Below are 15,149 nucleotides of genomic sequence, written 5' to 3' on the forward strand. Positions count from 1 at the left end.
TCAATGTGGACAAGTGCAAGGTAATACACGCAGGTAACAAAAATGTCCACTATAATTACACTATGGGAGGTACAGATCTAGATGAAGTAACGCATGAGAAAGACCTAGGAGTCTATGTGGACTCCTCACTTTCTCCATCCAAGCAATGTGGGGAAGCAATAAAAAGGCAAACAGGATGTTAGGGTATATTGTCAAAAGTGTAGAATTGAGAACAAGGGCAGTGATGTTCAGACTGTACAATGCACTAGTTAGAGCTCATCTGGATACTGTGGACAGTTCTGGGCTCCACACTTCAAGAAGGATATCGCTGCTCTAGAGGCAGTTCAGAGGAGAGCAACCAGACTTATTCCAGGTGCGAAGGGAATGTCCTACTGAGACACTGAGGGAACTGAACCTTTTCACCCTGGAACAGAGGAGACTATGTGGGGACTTGATTCAAGGCAAAGGCATCGACCACATCAAACCAGAGGAGCTTTTCCAGATCATTACTTTAATCTACTTACATTACCTTGAATACCTACAGCTTCCAATTTGAGGATCAGTCTTTGGTGTGGAACCTTATCAAAAGCTTTTTGGAAATCTAAGTATATCATATCATATGCTTTCACGTGATCTACAGCTGCAGTTGCGTGTTCGAAAAATTCTAATAAATTAGTAAGACATGATCTGCCTCGTATAAATCTCCAAGAATATGGTTTTCATTAAGATGCTCCTCTATTTTCTGTCTAATCATTTTTTCCAACATTTTACAAGTGATGCAGGTGAGACTGATCGGTCTGTAATTTCCTGGCTCAGTCTTGTCCCCTTTCTTGTGGATTGGTGTGACATTTGCTGTCCTCCAGTCAGTTGGCACATCCCCTGTTCTAAGTGTCTTTTGGAAAATTTTAGTTAGTGGCCTATAAATAATTTCCCAGGTGATTTGTTGGTTTTTAATTCTTCTAGTCCCTTTAGTACCTCCTCCTCATTTATCCTGATCTTTCTTAGGATTTGAGTGGACTGATTGTTAACCTGTGGCATGTCATCTGTTTTTTCTTTTGTGAAAACCTCTGTGAAATACTCATTTAGAACATTTGCCACATCTTGTTCATTTTCCAAGATACCTACATTTTTGCCCTTTATCTGTTTCACTTCCTCCTTTATTGATCGCTTGCTGTTGTAATATTGAAAAAGCTTTTTGCATTAGTTTTAGCTCCAAGAGCTATGTTTCTGTCTATTTCCTTCTTTGCTTTCCTGATCCCTTTCTTAAAATCTCTTTGCAGCTCAACATATTCTATGTATTTTGTTTTGTCTCCATCCCTTTTGTATGTGCTATACTACATTTCCTTCATCGTGATATTTTTTTTTGCATACCTCTATTAAACCATTTTGGCCAGTGTTGTTTGGTCCTCAATTTGCTAAGTTTTGGTACTTAAAATATACCCATCCATTTTCAACTGAATCTGTATCCAGTGTGCTCCAGTCTACCTCTTCTAAGTGCCACCTCATACCTTCAAGGTTTGCTTTTCTAAAATTGTAGACCATTGTTTTAGACTTGGTCCTTGTTTTTGAAATAATGCCTCAAAGCTAACCATATTGTGATCACAGTTCACCATTGGTTTCCTAACTAGTGTCCCTCTGACTCTATCTTGGTCATTTGAAAATATCAAGTCAATGCATGCTCTTTCCCTGGTTGGTTCCCTGACAAATTGAGTTAGAAAGCAGTCATTTACCATCTCAACCATTTCTATTTCTGCTTCTGTAGTCCCAGCTGGGCTTTCCCAGTCTAAGTTTGGGAAATTGAAATCCCCCATTATAACAGCCACATCCTTGCTACATGCAGTCCTGATTACACTGTACAATGCAGCATCTTTCTGAATATCTGACTTTGGTGGCCTGTAACACACTCCTACCACTAATCCTCCAGATCTCTTGTTTAAAAGTTTCACCCACAAAGATTCTGTTCCGTTACTGGGATCTAATACAAGTTCTTCTGCCTCAATGTCATTTTTCACATATAATTCTACCCTACCCCCTCTTTGATTTTGCCTGTCTCTCCTAAACTGTGTGTATCCTTCCAACTTGTATTCATCCCCATCATTTTCTGTAAGCCATGTTTCTGTCACTCCTACAACATCATAGTCACATGTCAGCACTGTGGCTACTAGGTCTAACATCTTGTTCATTATACTCCTGGCATTGAGGTACAAACATTTCAGGACTTTCCTACTAGCAGTTTCCCTTGGTTTTCTTTCCTTTGAGGAACATCTCCCATTGTCAGAGCTCCCTGCCCCCCTGGTTCCTAGTTTAAAAGATTCTCAATTTCTCTGCACTTACGCTCTCCCAATGCATCAAGCCCCCCCTTCTGTTTAGATGTAGACCGTCCCGTTTGTACAGGTCCCATCTATCCCAGAAGAAAGACCAATGCTCCATAAACCTAAACCCCTCTTCCCTACACCAAGCTTTCAACCACGTGTTAAACTTTCTAATCTCTGCCTGTCTCCCTGGCCTGGCACATGGTACCGGATGTATTTCAGAGAAAACTACCTTGGAGGTTCTGCTCTTTAGTTTTGTTCCTAACTCTTTAAATTTGTCTTGCAGAACCTCTGTCCTACCTTTTCCTGTGTCATTGGCTCCAATGTGGACCATGACCAGTGGATTCCCCCCGGCTTTGGCCAATAGCCTGTCTACTAGTTTAGGGAGATCTGCAACCTGAGCACCAGGCAGGCAAGATACCATGCGGGTCTCCTTATCACTAGAGCACACTGTGTGATCTACACCTCTAAGAATTGAGTCTCCTACTATAACTACCTCCCTCTTCAGGGGGCTTTAAGTAGCTTTTGTCTACCTGCCCCCAATTCACACCTAACAGGCCACACCTGGCTCCTCCTGCAACAGAATTCCTGTTAGTCCTTGACAAAATCTCCCTTCTACAACCTGGTTACTTTCACCAACTCAGCAGCTGAACTGAATTGACTTCAATTTAGGCAAACTACAGACAATGCTAACTTCAATTAAGGCAAACTTAAAACAAAATGAGCAATGCTAAGACTGGTCTGAAACTAGTCAAACAACAAGATCCTCTCACCTGTATTCTCCTGTCTCTCTGTGGCAACTTGTAAAGGGTTATTGATGCGGCAAAATTAACAAACTTCTACTTATTGTATTGTAATGGCAGGGCAATGAGGAATCTGTGGGACTTTGTGTTGGATTCACAGTGGTGTGTGTGTGTGATAGAAAGTAAGCGAGCATTGTACCTCATGCATGATTAAATGACATCCATGCATTTTACTGCACTGTAGCAATACTGCAACATTCAAATTATGTATTAATTGTATGATGCACTTAATTATTTATGTTGTGACATGCTTTGGAAAGGTGTTCTGCTTTATACAGTTAAGATTGATCTTATTTGAATGGGGATTAAAGATTATCATTGGCCAAAATAAAAAGGGAAATATTCCAAAAAATGATAGAGCTGGTGAAGTGCTATTACATTATTACATTATTTGTTTATATCTGTAAATGTACAATCATCTGTGAGCAAAAAAATAATGAGGGAGAAAAATCTTGTATGCAATTTTAAATTACTAATTTATCATTGGCACCCTTGTCAGTTAGTGACGTAAACAAAGGTTCACCATCCCTGTATTAGGATAACTTACAGTGATATCAGTGGCTGCTGCTCTTCCTGTGATTATAGATTATAACTTTACAAATCCAGTGTTGTTAAAATCAAGTGCTGAATGCAATTTGTTGCCGGAGAAAGATTGAAAGAAAGCTGTGAACAACAGGCATCTTTCACATGTACCCCGAGACCTGCAAGTGGCCTCTGATCAAAACTAGTATTTTTAAAGTGTATCAAGAGGGCCAACAGGGGTTAATTGATTAAAAATGAACTGTTTTTATTTATTATTTGTACATTTAGCCAAGGCTTACAGGGTTCTCAAGCACTAAAATACAATATGATATATAATATGATAAAATTGTATAATATACAACATGCAACAATTTTGTGTTTATATAGAAAATGTACTTTTGATAACTTTTATTAACTAGTGTTAAGTATAGCATTAGGAAAATTGACAGTGGAAATGGTCTCTTAAGCCTGATTTATGCTTCTGCGTCTGCGTCTCTGGGTAAATGCATGGGCGTCATACGCAGTCATTGTCATAGGTGTCTGCCAACATACTTGCACGTAACGTCGACACGGCAGTCAATCTACAGAAAACAAAACCTGTTATCTATGGTGCACCTAGGGTTGTATGGATGTAAATCAACACTCAGAATCTCGCTGCTCAGCCAATCAGCTCTGGCTTGACGCTCAGGACGCAGCGACGCAGAGATGCAGAGATGCGCTGTTGAGATATTGGAGGAGTGCATGTTGGCTGCGCTTACTGAGGCCGACACTCTGGGACAGTGAGTCGGCTTCAGCTGTGTGGATTAATATAGACAGGTTGTGTTGCATGTGTTGCCACTCCCCTGTCTCTCTCAGACACTGGTTTCAGAAGGACGCACAGTGTCTGTATTCTCTGTCTCCTGCTCAGCTCTGGGTGTCCAGCAGTTGGTCAGTGTGAACAGCCTCTGACAGCAGGGGAGAGAGCCCAGTGTGTTCCTGACATCAGACCTGAGGAAGATGTACAGCACTGGGTCCGCAAGAGCATTTAGAGCATACATTTCAGATGTGACAAGAAAGACATTATTCAATATACTATTGCTTTTGTCATTGACAATAAACCTCATTATCCCAAATGGGAGGAAGAGCACAGTGTACATGCCCAGGACAAGGGCCAGCATGCACAGAATCCTCTTCTTCTCCTTGTCTTGTATGGAATGGGTTCTGATGATGACTCTCCTGGTGCTGAGGTAGAAGAAAACCAGAAGAGGGAACGGCAGGAGGAAGACGTTTGGAATGGAAATCAGCCTTGCTGTGAAAGGGTCAAAATTCCAGAAAAACCTTAGCATAATCGGGACAGTTAACAATAAAGCCAGCAGCCAGACTCCAGCAGAGATCAGTGCGGCGTGCCTGACGCTGCGGCGGTACCGGTACCACAGAGGATGGGCGACCACCAGGTATCTCTCCAGGGCGATGCACACCATGAACCACACGCTGGCACTCACACCGAAGAATAACAGCACTTCAGAAATGTTTTCATAATCTGAGGCAATGTACAGAGGTCTTGAAACTACCTGCAGGAGGTCGGCAATGAGCAGGTTGATGATGTAGATGGGCACCACCATGTCAGACCTGATTAGACGGTACAGGCCACAGATGGCCAGGCAGTTCACAGGCAGCCCGACACACACAATGAAAATGTTAATTATGATTCTGAATATTTCCATAGGCATATAAGTGATGGACTCTGTGTCTGATTTACCAGCAGTGTATGAATGATTAATGGTGTTATTTTGAATGGTGTGAGAAGAGTACATGAAGTCCTGGTCAGAGTGAGGCTGAGGACTCTGTCCTGTCCTTGTCAATGGGGAGTCGACCTAGTGTTTAAAGAATAGAAACCCATTAGACATCAACAATTGAATCATCATAATATACTGTCCCAACACTCCAGCCTGAGGTGACTGCACCACCTACAAAATAATGAAAAAATGTGTATGATCATAATCATAATCAAGAAGTTGATGGTGCAGGTGAGAAAATAGTGGTGGTTGAAGAGTGGAGTAGATGGTCATGGGTTCAATCCCAGGTAGGGGTTGTACCCTTGTGCCAGACACTGTACCTAGATTGCTCCAGTAATAAAACAAAATATGAATGTATCATTGTAATTAAAAATAATGTGGCCCTGTATAAGGGTGTCTGCTATGAACTATAATAATAAAATATAAACATATTAACAAGTGATTAAATAAAGTAATACCTTGTCACAAAGTGCCTTGTTTTCGTATACATTAATACATCTTAGGAGATCCTGATCAGCAGCTAAGCAACTCTCTCTACTACTGTCGTGACACAGAGTTCTTTGAATCTGAGTTAAAAGAAAACACCAGGCCTAAGGCTTTAGTCTTTATGATGCATGTATATAAGCATATAATGTACATATCTGTGTGTATATATATATATATATATATATATATATATATATATATATATATATATATATATATATATACAGTTTGGTCCATAAATATTTGAACAATGACACAATTGTCATCATTTTGGCTCTGTACGCCACCACAATGGATTTGAAAGGAAACAATGGATGAACTGTGTAGGAATTACACCCATTTTTACATGTGGTCCTCCCAATTTTAGGGACTCAAAAGTAATTGGACAATTGGCTGCTCAGCTGTCTCAGCTGTTCCATGGCCAGGTGTGTGTTATTCCCCACTGCAAGTGAAGCAAGCCATCAGTAGCAGGATGAATTGTGAACTGTTTAGGGCTATATTCCCTGCTTAGATTCAGCCAAATGCTTCAAAACTCTTTGGACGGCGCATCAGAGTGCAGAAGGTCAATGACCTGAAGCATGCTGCGAAAACAACCCAAGACTTTTTTGCAATGGCCAAGTCAATCACCTGACCTGAATCCAATTGAGCAGCATTTCAGTTGCTGAAGGCAAAACAGAAGGCAGAATGCCCCAAGAACAAGCAGGAACTAAAGACAGCTGCAGTGCAGGCCTGGCAGAGCATCACCTGGGATGAAACCCAGCATCTGGTGATGTCTATGGGTTCCAGACTTCAGGCAGTCATTGACTGCAAAGGATTGTACTGAAATACTGAATCTCACAATTTAATTTATGTTAGTTCGTCCAATTACTTTTGAGCCCCTAAAATTGAGGGGACCACATATAAAAATTAGTGTAATTCCTACACCATTCACAATTTGGATGTAACTACCCTCAAATTAAAGATGAAAGTCTACACTTAAAGCACATCTTGATTGTTTCCTTTCAAATATACTGTGATGGCATACGGAGCTAAAATGATTACAATTGTGTCACTGTCCAAATATTTATGGACCGATCTGTATGTGTGTGTGTGTAATGTGTGTATATAATTTTAGATTTTAATATTTAATTTTACATTTTTATATAATCATTTTCCATAATTTAAGAATCGTGCATGTTTCCCTTTTAATGTGATTACCCTTCAGCACCCTCAATTCTAGATCTCATTTTAATAATTAGACGTTGGATCCAAGCCATTCATTATTTTGAAAGATATTACTTGATTATGATTTGTGTTTAAATTGTTCTCAAGATTTAGTCTTTCTCCTTTTGTGTGCACAGATGTATCATATCATCTGTGTTTTATATGACCACCCTGATGCCCCAACTGCTGGTCTTTCATGTTCTGGAATCTTCTCCGCTCTATTTGTTTGTAATGTCATGATTATTTAGCCACGCGGATCACTATAGTCTGTGGAGTTTATATTGTGTGTGTGTTTCATAAACCCTGGGAGATACTGGATTTGCACTTGTTCACTGTGGCTGCATTTTCTTATTATGAAACAAAATTTAAGGTTTAATGTTGTTGTGTTTGACACTGATCAGAGAACATCTGCAACACAATGATTCATATTTCTCTCCTCTCTGTCCTGTCTATACTGTATATACAGATTGATTATTTCACATCTCATAAGCTGCTGAAACACACACAGTACCCCTGAGCCTTCAATTAGTAAGTCTTTACTTGGTTCTCAGTTATATAAAGCACAGCAGCTGCCTTACCTGGGTCAGACTGGAGGAGCTGTGGAGACAGAGCTGAAGGTGCGTCTGTGGGTCCCTGAAGGTGGACTTGGATCCAGTTTGTCATGGATGATCGGAGTCTCTGTGAAGTTCTGTGATGGTGTAGTGTGTGTGTGCGGATGTGCGATTGAGTGTTTGAGTTTTGAACCAGTGCTGTGAGCTGGTAGAGGAAGTTTTGATTTATATATCTAATGCTCTCCGAAGCATTAGTAGCTATTAGCTCCATTAGGGGATTATTGGGTAGAAATCTTCCCACAAGATATGTAGTCATAGTCCTAAAAAGTATTTAATCCAGGGTGCTATACATTTGTATTCCGCTGGGTAGCTGGTCTGAATCCATTAGTATCCAGGATGTGTGTCTCAGTCAGAGGACAGATGAGTAAGAGAGACAAGCTCATCAAAGCTCTATCATTTTATTAACAGTATTATACATTTGCTTGTAGAATCAGTGGAAATAAAGCAACGATTTGTTGCAATTGTAAAGTGAAATAGAGATCAGTTCCACACAATACAGTCTGGTGCTTCTCCAGACAGTGGGGCTCATTCTCACACAGTGTATCAGAGTTTCTTCATCAGCCACTCAAACCTCATATTGAAAGGAGATGTACTTATACATTTTAAAATTTGAGCTGTGATCCACTGTGATCCATGATTCTGGAATCTTTGCAGTTCAATTTCCCACCCCCCTTGTTCACTCTTGTCTGCATCTTCTTAAGAAAAATGTACAGTTTTATACTGACCAAAGAAAACTTGTCACTCAACAATAGGGCTGGCTGATATCAACAAAAATCAGTATCGCGATAACTTTGTGTTAAAAAGTACAATTGTGCCATATTCCAACTAAATTATTGTAATTAACATTAAGAAGTACAGAGGACAATGCATAATCAACTGTATTAAACACTTGAAAACTACAAATAATATATAAATGAAACACAAATTAAGCTTGAAATAACTAGGCCCACTGTATGGCTAACCTGCCCTTATACTGTTGTAAAGGCTGTCATCAGCTTACCAACTCACTGGCAAGGAAAACCAAAATGTTACCCTTTTCTAGATGATTTGAGACATTCCAAATGTTTTGCCTCCAGTACTGAAGATTCTATCTATTGCGAAAACAGAGGGAGACAAAAGTTCGGGCTAGGACTGTGTGAAATCAGCAGAAATTAATATTGTGATAAGTGACCACATTAACCTTGATCACAATAAATCTGCAATAATGTTATGTATAAAAAAAAGTCTGTGTATAATTGTGCTATTTTTCATTGCAGTTATAACCTTTGTAAACTTAATGTAACAAAAAAAAATCAGAAAACAATGCAAAATCAACTTTATTGATGTGATGCTCACTGCCTGTCATTCCTCAAGCTCACCGCCAGAGGCCACTCGTGCTGCATTGTTTTTTCACGTCTCCTTCAAACTAAACCTTCTAATAATTGAATTATCTTCTCTGGCTAATTACGCACTCATTGTCACCTGCATCTGATCCATGCATGTGTATATTCCCCTTTGTTCCTCACAGAAGATGTGAAGTATTTGTCAGTGTTCACTGCAATGCTGAGCTTTAGCCAAGGCTATTTAGTGGTAATCTTTATGGTGTTTGACCACTGCCTGCCTTTACATCAAGTTTTCTGGATTACCCTTCTTACTGGGTTTGCCCGATCGCCCAACCAACGCCTATTTCATCGACCATTCTTTTGTGTCTTCACTGTTTGCCGGTTACCTGACCTCTACGCCTGTTTGACAATCCCTCAACCAACCGCACTTGGGTCCACAACAACTGGGTCCCAGTTCAGCCTAGCCTGACAATTGAACATGTAACTCTTTTCGTACTTGGAATAGAATATTATATACACTCACCTAAAGGATTATTAGGAACACCATACTAATACTGTGTTTGACCCCCTTTCGCCTTCAGAACTGCCTTAATTCTACGTGGCATTGATTCAACAAGGTGCTGAAAGCATTCTTTAGAAAAGTTGGCCCATATTGATAGGATAGCATCTTGCAGTTGATGGAGATTTGTGGGATGCACATCCAGGGCACGAAGCTCCCGTTCCACCACATCCCAAAGATGCTCTATTGGGTTGAGATCTGGTGACTGTGGGGGCCAGTTTAGTACAGTGAACTCATTGTCATGTTCAAGAAACCAATTTGAAATGATTCGACCTTTGTGACATGGTGCTGCTGGAAGTAGCCATCAGAGGATGGGTACATGGTGGTCATAAAGGGATGGACATGGTCAGAAACAATGCTCAGGTAGGCCGTGGCATTTAAACGATGCCCAATTGGCACTAAGGGGCCTAAAGTGTGCCAAGAAAACATCCCCCACACCATTACACCACCACCACCAGCCTGCACAGTGGTAACAAGGCATGATGAATCCATGTTCTCATTCTGTTTACGCCAAATTCTGACTCTACCATCTGAATGTCTCAACAGAAATCGAGACTCATCAGACCAGGCAACATTTTTCCAGTCTTCAACTGTCCAATTTTGGTGAGCTTGTGCAAATTGTAGCCTCTTTTTCCTATTTGTAGTGGAGATGAGTGGTACCCGGTGGGGTCTTCTGCTGTTGTAGCCCATCCGCCTCAAGGTTGTACGTGTTGTGGCTTCACAAATGCTTTGCTGCATACCTCGGTTGTAACGAGTGGTTATTTCAGTCAAAGTTGCTCTTCTATCAGCTTGAATCAGTCGGCCCATTCTCCTCTGACCTCTAGCATCAACAAGGCATTTTCGCCCACAGGACGAAGATAGAAGAGCAACTTTGACTGAAATAACCACTCGTTACAACCGAGCCAGGAAATATAAAAAACACATAAATAAAGATAAAAAATAAAGTACAAAAATGTGAGTTCTTGCAGGGATAAAGTTTTAAGTCTCTTTAGATCTCCTAGTTTCAGTTTCTCTCGCTCGCTCGCTATATGACCATGATGCAGAAACTGGAGGTCTTACTTGTTCTGGCATCTTCACAGAAATCTATATTTTCCCCTGAACGTTTAGGCACACGAATCCCAAAAACACTAAGCTGTTGTAATTCTTCTTGTTTGTGTTTTTATTAAGCTCCTTATTAAGCATGGAAGATAATGGATTTGCACTAATTCACTTTGGCTGCATCTTAAAAATAAAAGCAGAAATGAGTGTTTCATGGTTTTATGCTGATCAGAGAACATCCAAAACACAATCATTAACATTAAGTATTTTTTCTCTTTTTCTTTCCTATATACAAATATAAGTGATATTTAAAAATGATATGCATATGTCACAGAAGGTGACAAAGCTGGTGTAAGTATGAGGTGTTGGGGAGTGTGGGGGGTCCAGTGAGACCCCCTGCTACTCTGTACTAACACTCACAAAATCCCTCAAGTAACCTACCGACTACGACATTCCAATTTTTGATTATGCTGAAGGAGGAGAACCTCACGTCACCCCATTTACAATTCCCAATGTAGGCTCGAAAAATGTATTTCAAGGATGCATTTATTTTTTTCTTCAGCCACATCAAACATTCTATTTGCAATAGCTTAGGGGCAAATGTACTAACCTAATGAAAATACCTTTATTACCGATAAGCATAAAAAAGGAAACATACCCCAAAACCAAATCACACATAAAAACATTTCTATCCCCGATAAATATAATCAAAATCTGAAGGAACAGTCCTAGATCAAGCAGGTACTCCATGGTCCTACGAAATAGCAACTGAACAGGGGAGTCTTCGCAGAGAGCACATTTGAGAGTAGATTCAGAGAGTCCTCAGCTTCAGCCAGTAGGCACAGTGACCAGATCTGGGAGAATTTCCAGAGCACCACTTAGACTGGACTTACAGTAAGGAGAACTGTGAATGTAAATAGAATAGAGAGCTGACTGTCAAGTAAAGGGCAGAATAATCCCCTCAGCAGACTCTTAAGGCACAGGTAGTCTACCCTGACTTTTAACCAGTTTTGAAGGAAAACGTTTCTGTTGTTTTGTTAGAATGTTAAATAAAATAGAATTTAAAAAATTAAATAAATAATAATAAGGAAAGGACTTTTAGCTAAAAGGAGGGGATGTGCCAGTAAGCAACTAAAGGGTTAAGTCTCCAAGAGCCAGGATGTGGTGGGAGGGGCTCTCCGGGTTGAGAGGTTGTGTAGATAGGTCAATAAAGATTATTGAAGGTTTCCATGGAACATCTCGGCTGCTGGTATTCTTCCCTCCTGACAAACACACAACAAAACCCTGCTCCATGTAAACACCCCATCCGTTCTTCCATCACACACTACCTCTCTGTCTTTACGGCAAAGGATAGTATTGTCCGGGGCATCTGCCTCCGAGGAGCAAGGGCAAGGAGGCAGGAGCACAGCAACACGGGTCACCCAGCACTTCCCACCCATCTCGGGCTGTCCCGTCAGCGGGCAGGGGTCTGCTGTGCTGCCCATCTTCCACCCAGGCTGCCACAAGTACTGCCATGGGCATACAGGGCCAGAACACCTTAGGCTCCCCCCATCTTCTGCCACATGACCCCAGTTGTGAGTCAGGCCTAATCTCTCTCCGTCCCATTGCATCTACCCTTCCTGCCTTCCCCTCAGTCTACTACCCAACGTCATTCTCTCCTCGGCAAGCCCCCCACCCACCTGCTGCGCTCTCCTTCCATCCCTTCAGTGCATAGCTCAAAGAAACAAGTGAATAATTAAATATACACATCTTAAGAACATTTTTGTAAAAGAACAAAGCAATATAAGGGACTTTTGTGCAATCAAAACCACAAAATATACAAAGTCAAACATAATAATAAACAAAACAAAAAACAATGAATCAATAAAAAGAACCTGTCAACTCGCGTGAAATAATTCACATATTCATTTATGTATTTGTTCTTTTTTGAACCCTAATTGTATGAATCTATTATTTTGAGTTCTTAGGTTTTCACATAATAGTTTCTTTCTTTTTATTATTGTTCACATTTACACAGTTTCTAAATTTCTTTCTTTCACTGAGCTGGAATCAGTTCCCCCTTCCTTGCTGATTTGCCACCTAGCCATAAAAGGGGTTACTACAGAACAACAGAAGCAATCCTGGAAACAGGGATAGTTGGTAGCTGAAGTACCTCTCTTTTTATTTCACAGCATAGTGCATTTCATAAAGTGAAATAGAGAGAGATCAGTTCAGCACAATACAGTCTTTGGTGCTTCTCCAGACAGTTTATTCTGTCTTCATTATCTACTCAAACCTCATATTGAAAGGAGATTGACACAGGAGCAGAATAAACCCAGCCTTCAAACTTCAAACCCCTCCGTCTCCATTTGCCAATCACACACTCCCAACCCAGTACTTAATGCTGTCTTTCCTTTGGGCAGCTAGGAGACTCTGGCCAACAGCATGTGAGGGGTTAAAGTTCGTTGATTGGCTGGTGGGATGATTTTTTTATCCAAACTGAGATCTGGAAAGTTGCAGTTTCATTGTCAAGATATTACATTTAATCCTAATGACTTTACAAATGTTACTTTCCAAAAAAAGCATACATACATTTCCTATGTTTTATTTTTTTTAATTATTATTCCTAAACTTTCAGATTTATTAATTGAAGTAAATGCTTTCAGATTATCAGAATATAACAAACACATGGGATTATATTCTTAAAACTACTACAATAATGTAATAAAAGTCTGACCACATTTTGATTCAAATTTAAATTCAAATCTCAGCTGTGTGGATTAATATATACAGGATGTGTTGCATCATGAGTCTGTCTGTCCGTCATAGACTCCAGAAATTATAGCACATTGTCAAAACCTTGTGTCTCCTGACACTGGTGACAGTAGAGGACACAGTGTCTGTATCCTCTGTCTCCTGCTCAGCTCTGGGTGTCCAGCAGTTGGTCAGTGTGAACAGCCTCTGACAGCAGGGGAGAGAGCCCAGTGTGTTCCTGACATCAGGCCTGAGGAGGATGTACAGCACTGGGTCCACAAGGGCATTTAGTTTAATCATTTGATATGTGATGAAATAGGCATTGGAGTTTCATGAAATGACGGTTATTGAAACCATGTTAATAAACACAATGCCATACGGGAGGAAGAGCACAGTGTAGGTGACCAAGACAAAGGCCAGCATGTGCAGAATCCTCCTCTTCTCCATGTCTTTTATAGATGTGGCACTTGCGATGGCTCTCCTAGTGCCCACAAAGAGAAAAACTAGTAGAGGGAACGGCAGAAGGAATACGACAAAGAAATAGAATATAACATGTACAACAAAGGATGTATGACTTTTGTACTAGGTAGAATATTGCTATGTATATTAAAGTCATCATTCAGACTCCTACACAGATCAGTGTGGTATGCCTGATGCTGCGGCGGTACCAGTACCACAGAGGATAAGCGACAACCAGGTATCTCTCCATGGCGATGCACACCATGAACCACACGTTGGCACTCAGGCTGCTAAAAAAGGTCACTTAAGAAACATCAGCCATTGTATCTCCATTACTATATGTAGGTTTTAAATTCAACGCTATAAATACTGGTCTCACCATGATCTGCAGGATGTCGACAATGAGTAGGTTGATGATGTAGATGGGCCCCACCATGCTGGACCTGACCATGCAGTACAGGCCGTAGATGGCCAGGCAGATGGCCGGCAGCCCAACACACAGGATGAGAATGTCAATAATAATTTCAGGTTTATTAATGTCAGATTGGGAATCTCTGCTTGAGTTGTTCATGGTGTCCTGGTCAGTGTGGCTGGAATTGTTCATGGTGTCCTGGTCAGTGGGTCAGGGATCCTCTCAGCTCTCCACAGTCCTAACAGTCAGGGACACTGTGAACACACCAGACAGCTGAGTACCTATAGACATGGAGAGGAATTGGAAAACAAAATGAATTAGGATTTATCCTGTACAAAAATGAGGGTTGCTATGTACTATTCCTTCCTATGCCACTATGGCTCTTACAGCCCAGGGGTCACAATTTCAAACCTTCTAAAGAAGAACATGGATAAGGACGTCTGCCAATAAATAAGAAGAAGAAGAAGAAGAAGAAGAAGAAGAAGAAGAAGAAGAAGAAGAACATGGAAGATGGGTGTGTTTTAACAGTAAGTTCTGTTTCATGTTTTTTGCTGTTTCATGTTTTTTATCAGTCATCTATAAATCTCTATGAATGGTCTATGCCAAGGAAGACAGGACTATGAAACAAATTAATTAATGAGTCTTTAGAAGTTGGTTTCAGCTTTTTAATATAACATGAGCATTTGAATTATAAGATGTGAAAGTGGAGGTTTGTGAAGAAAGGTATTTGAGCAGTTGTCCTTTAGTTTCTTGCTTTCAGGGTTGAAGGCAGGAGATCATAGTCAGGACACCTAGTGTACAAGTGGAGCAGTTGTTTCATGTGATGATGGTGCAGTAAGGTTATCTCTACATCTCAATTAATATTTCAACATCCGACACATGTTTTCTTTATTATTCTTGTTTTTATTGATTGTAAGATGGAGTGTTACAGATAG

At 40.5% G+C, this 15,149-nt stretch overlaps 1 protein-coding gene across 1 annotated transcript; it reads right to left on the reverse strand.

Annotated features, from left to right (window-relative positions):
- Positions 1-4,274: 4,274 nt before the first annotated feature.
- On the reverse strand, positions 4,275-14,406 carry LOC136768130 (G-protein coupled receptor 4-like). Its single transcript, XM_066722183.1, has 5 exons — positions 14,182-14,406; positions 13,994-14,046; positions 13,723-13,824; positions 4,708-5,305; positions 4,275-4,334 (listed from the first exon to the last, which is right to left on the reverse strand). The coding sequence occupies exons 1-5, from the start codon at positions 14,404-14,406 to the stop codon at positions 4,275-4,277; spliced, it is 1,038 nt and encodes a 345-aa protein (XP_066578280.1).
- Between the last annotated feature and the right edge of the window lie 743 nt (positions 14,407-15,149).

This window comes from Amia ocellicauda, chromosome 14, assembly GCF_036373705.1.
Source record: "Amia ocellicauda isolate fAmiCal2 chromosome 14, fAmiCal2.hap1, whole genome shotgun sequence".
NCBI classification, from domain to species: Eukaryota; Metazoa; Chordata; class Actinopteri; order Amiiformes; family Amiidae; genus Amia; species Amia ocellicauda.

What these genes read in the sequence shown, in the direction of transcription:
- LOC136768130 (XM_066722183.1), bottom strand. Translation starts at nt 14,406, where the DNA reads ATGAACAATTCCAGCCACACTGACCAGGACACCATGAACAACTCAAGC. An exon ending in TCGACATCCTGCAGATCATG is followed by an intron (nt 14,047 to 14,181) that starts GTGAGACCAGTA and finishes ATCGCCATGGAG; the next exon opens with AGATACCTGGTTGTCGCTTA. An exon ending in TTGGGATAATGAGGTTTATT is followed by an intron (nt 4,335 to 4,707) that starts GTCAATGACAAA and finishes ATATCTCAACAG; the next exon opens with CGCATCTCTGCATCTCTGCG.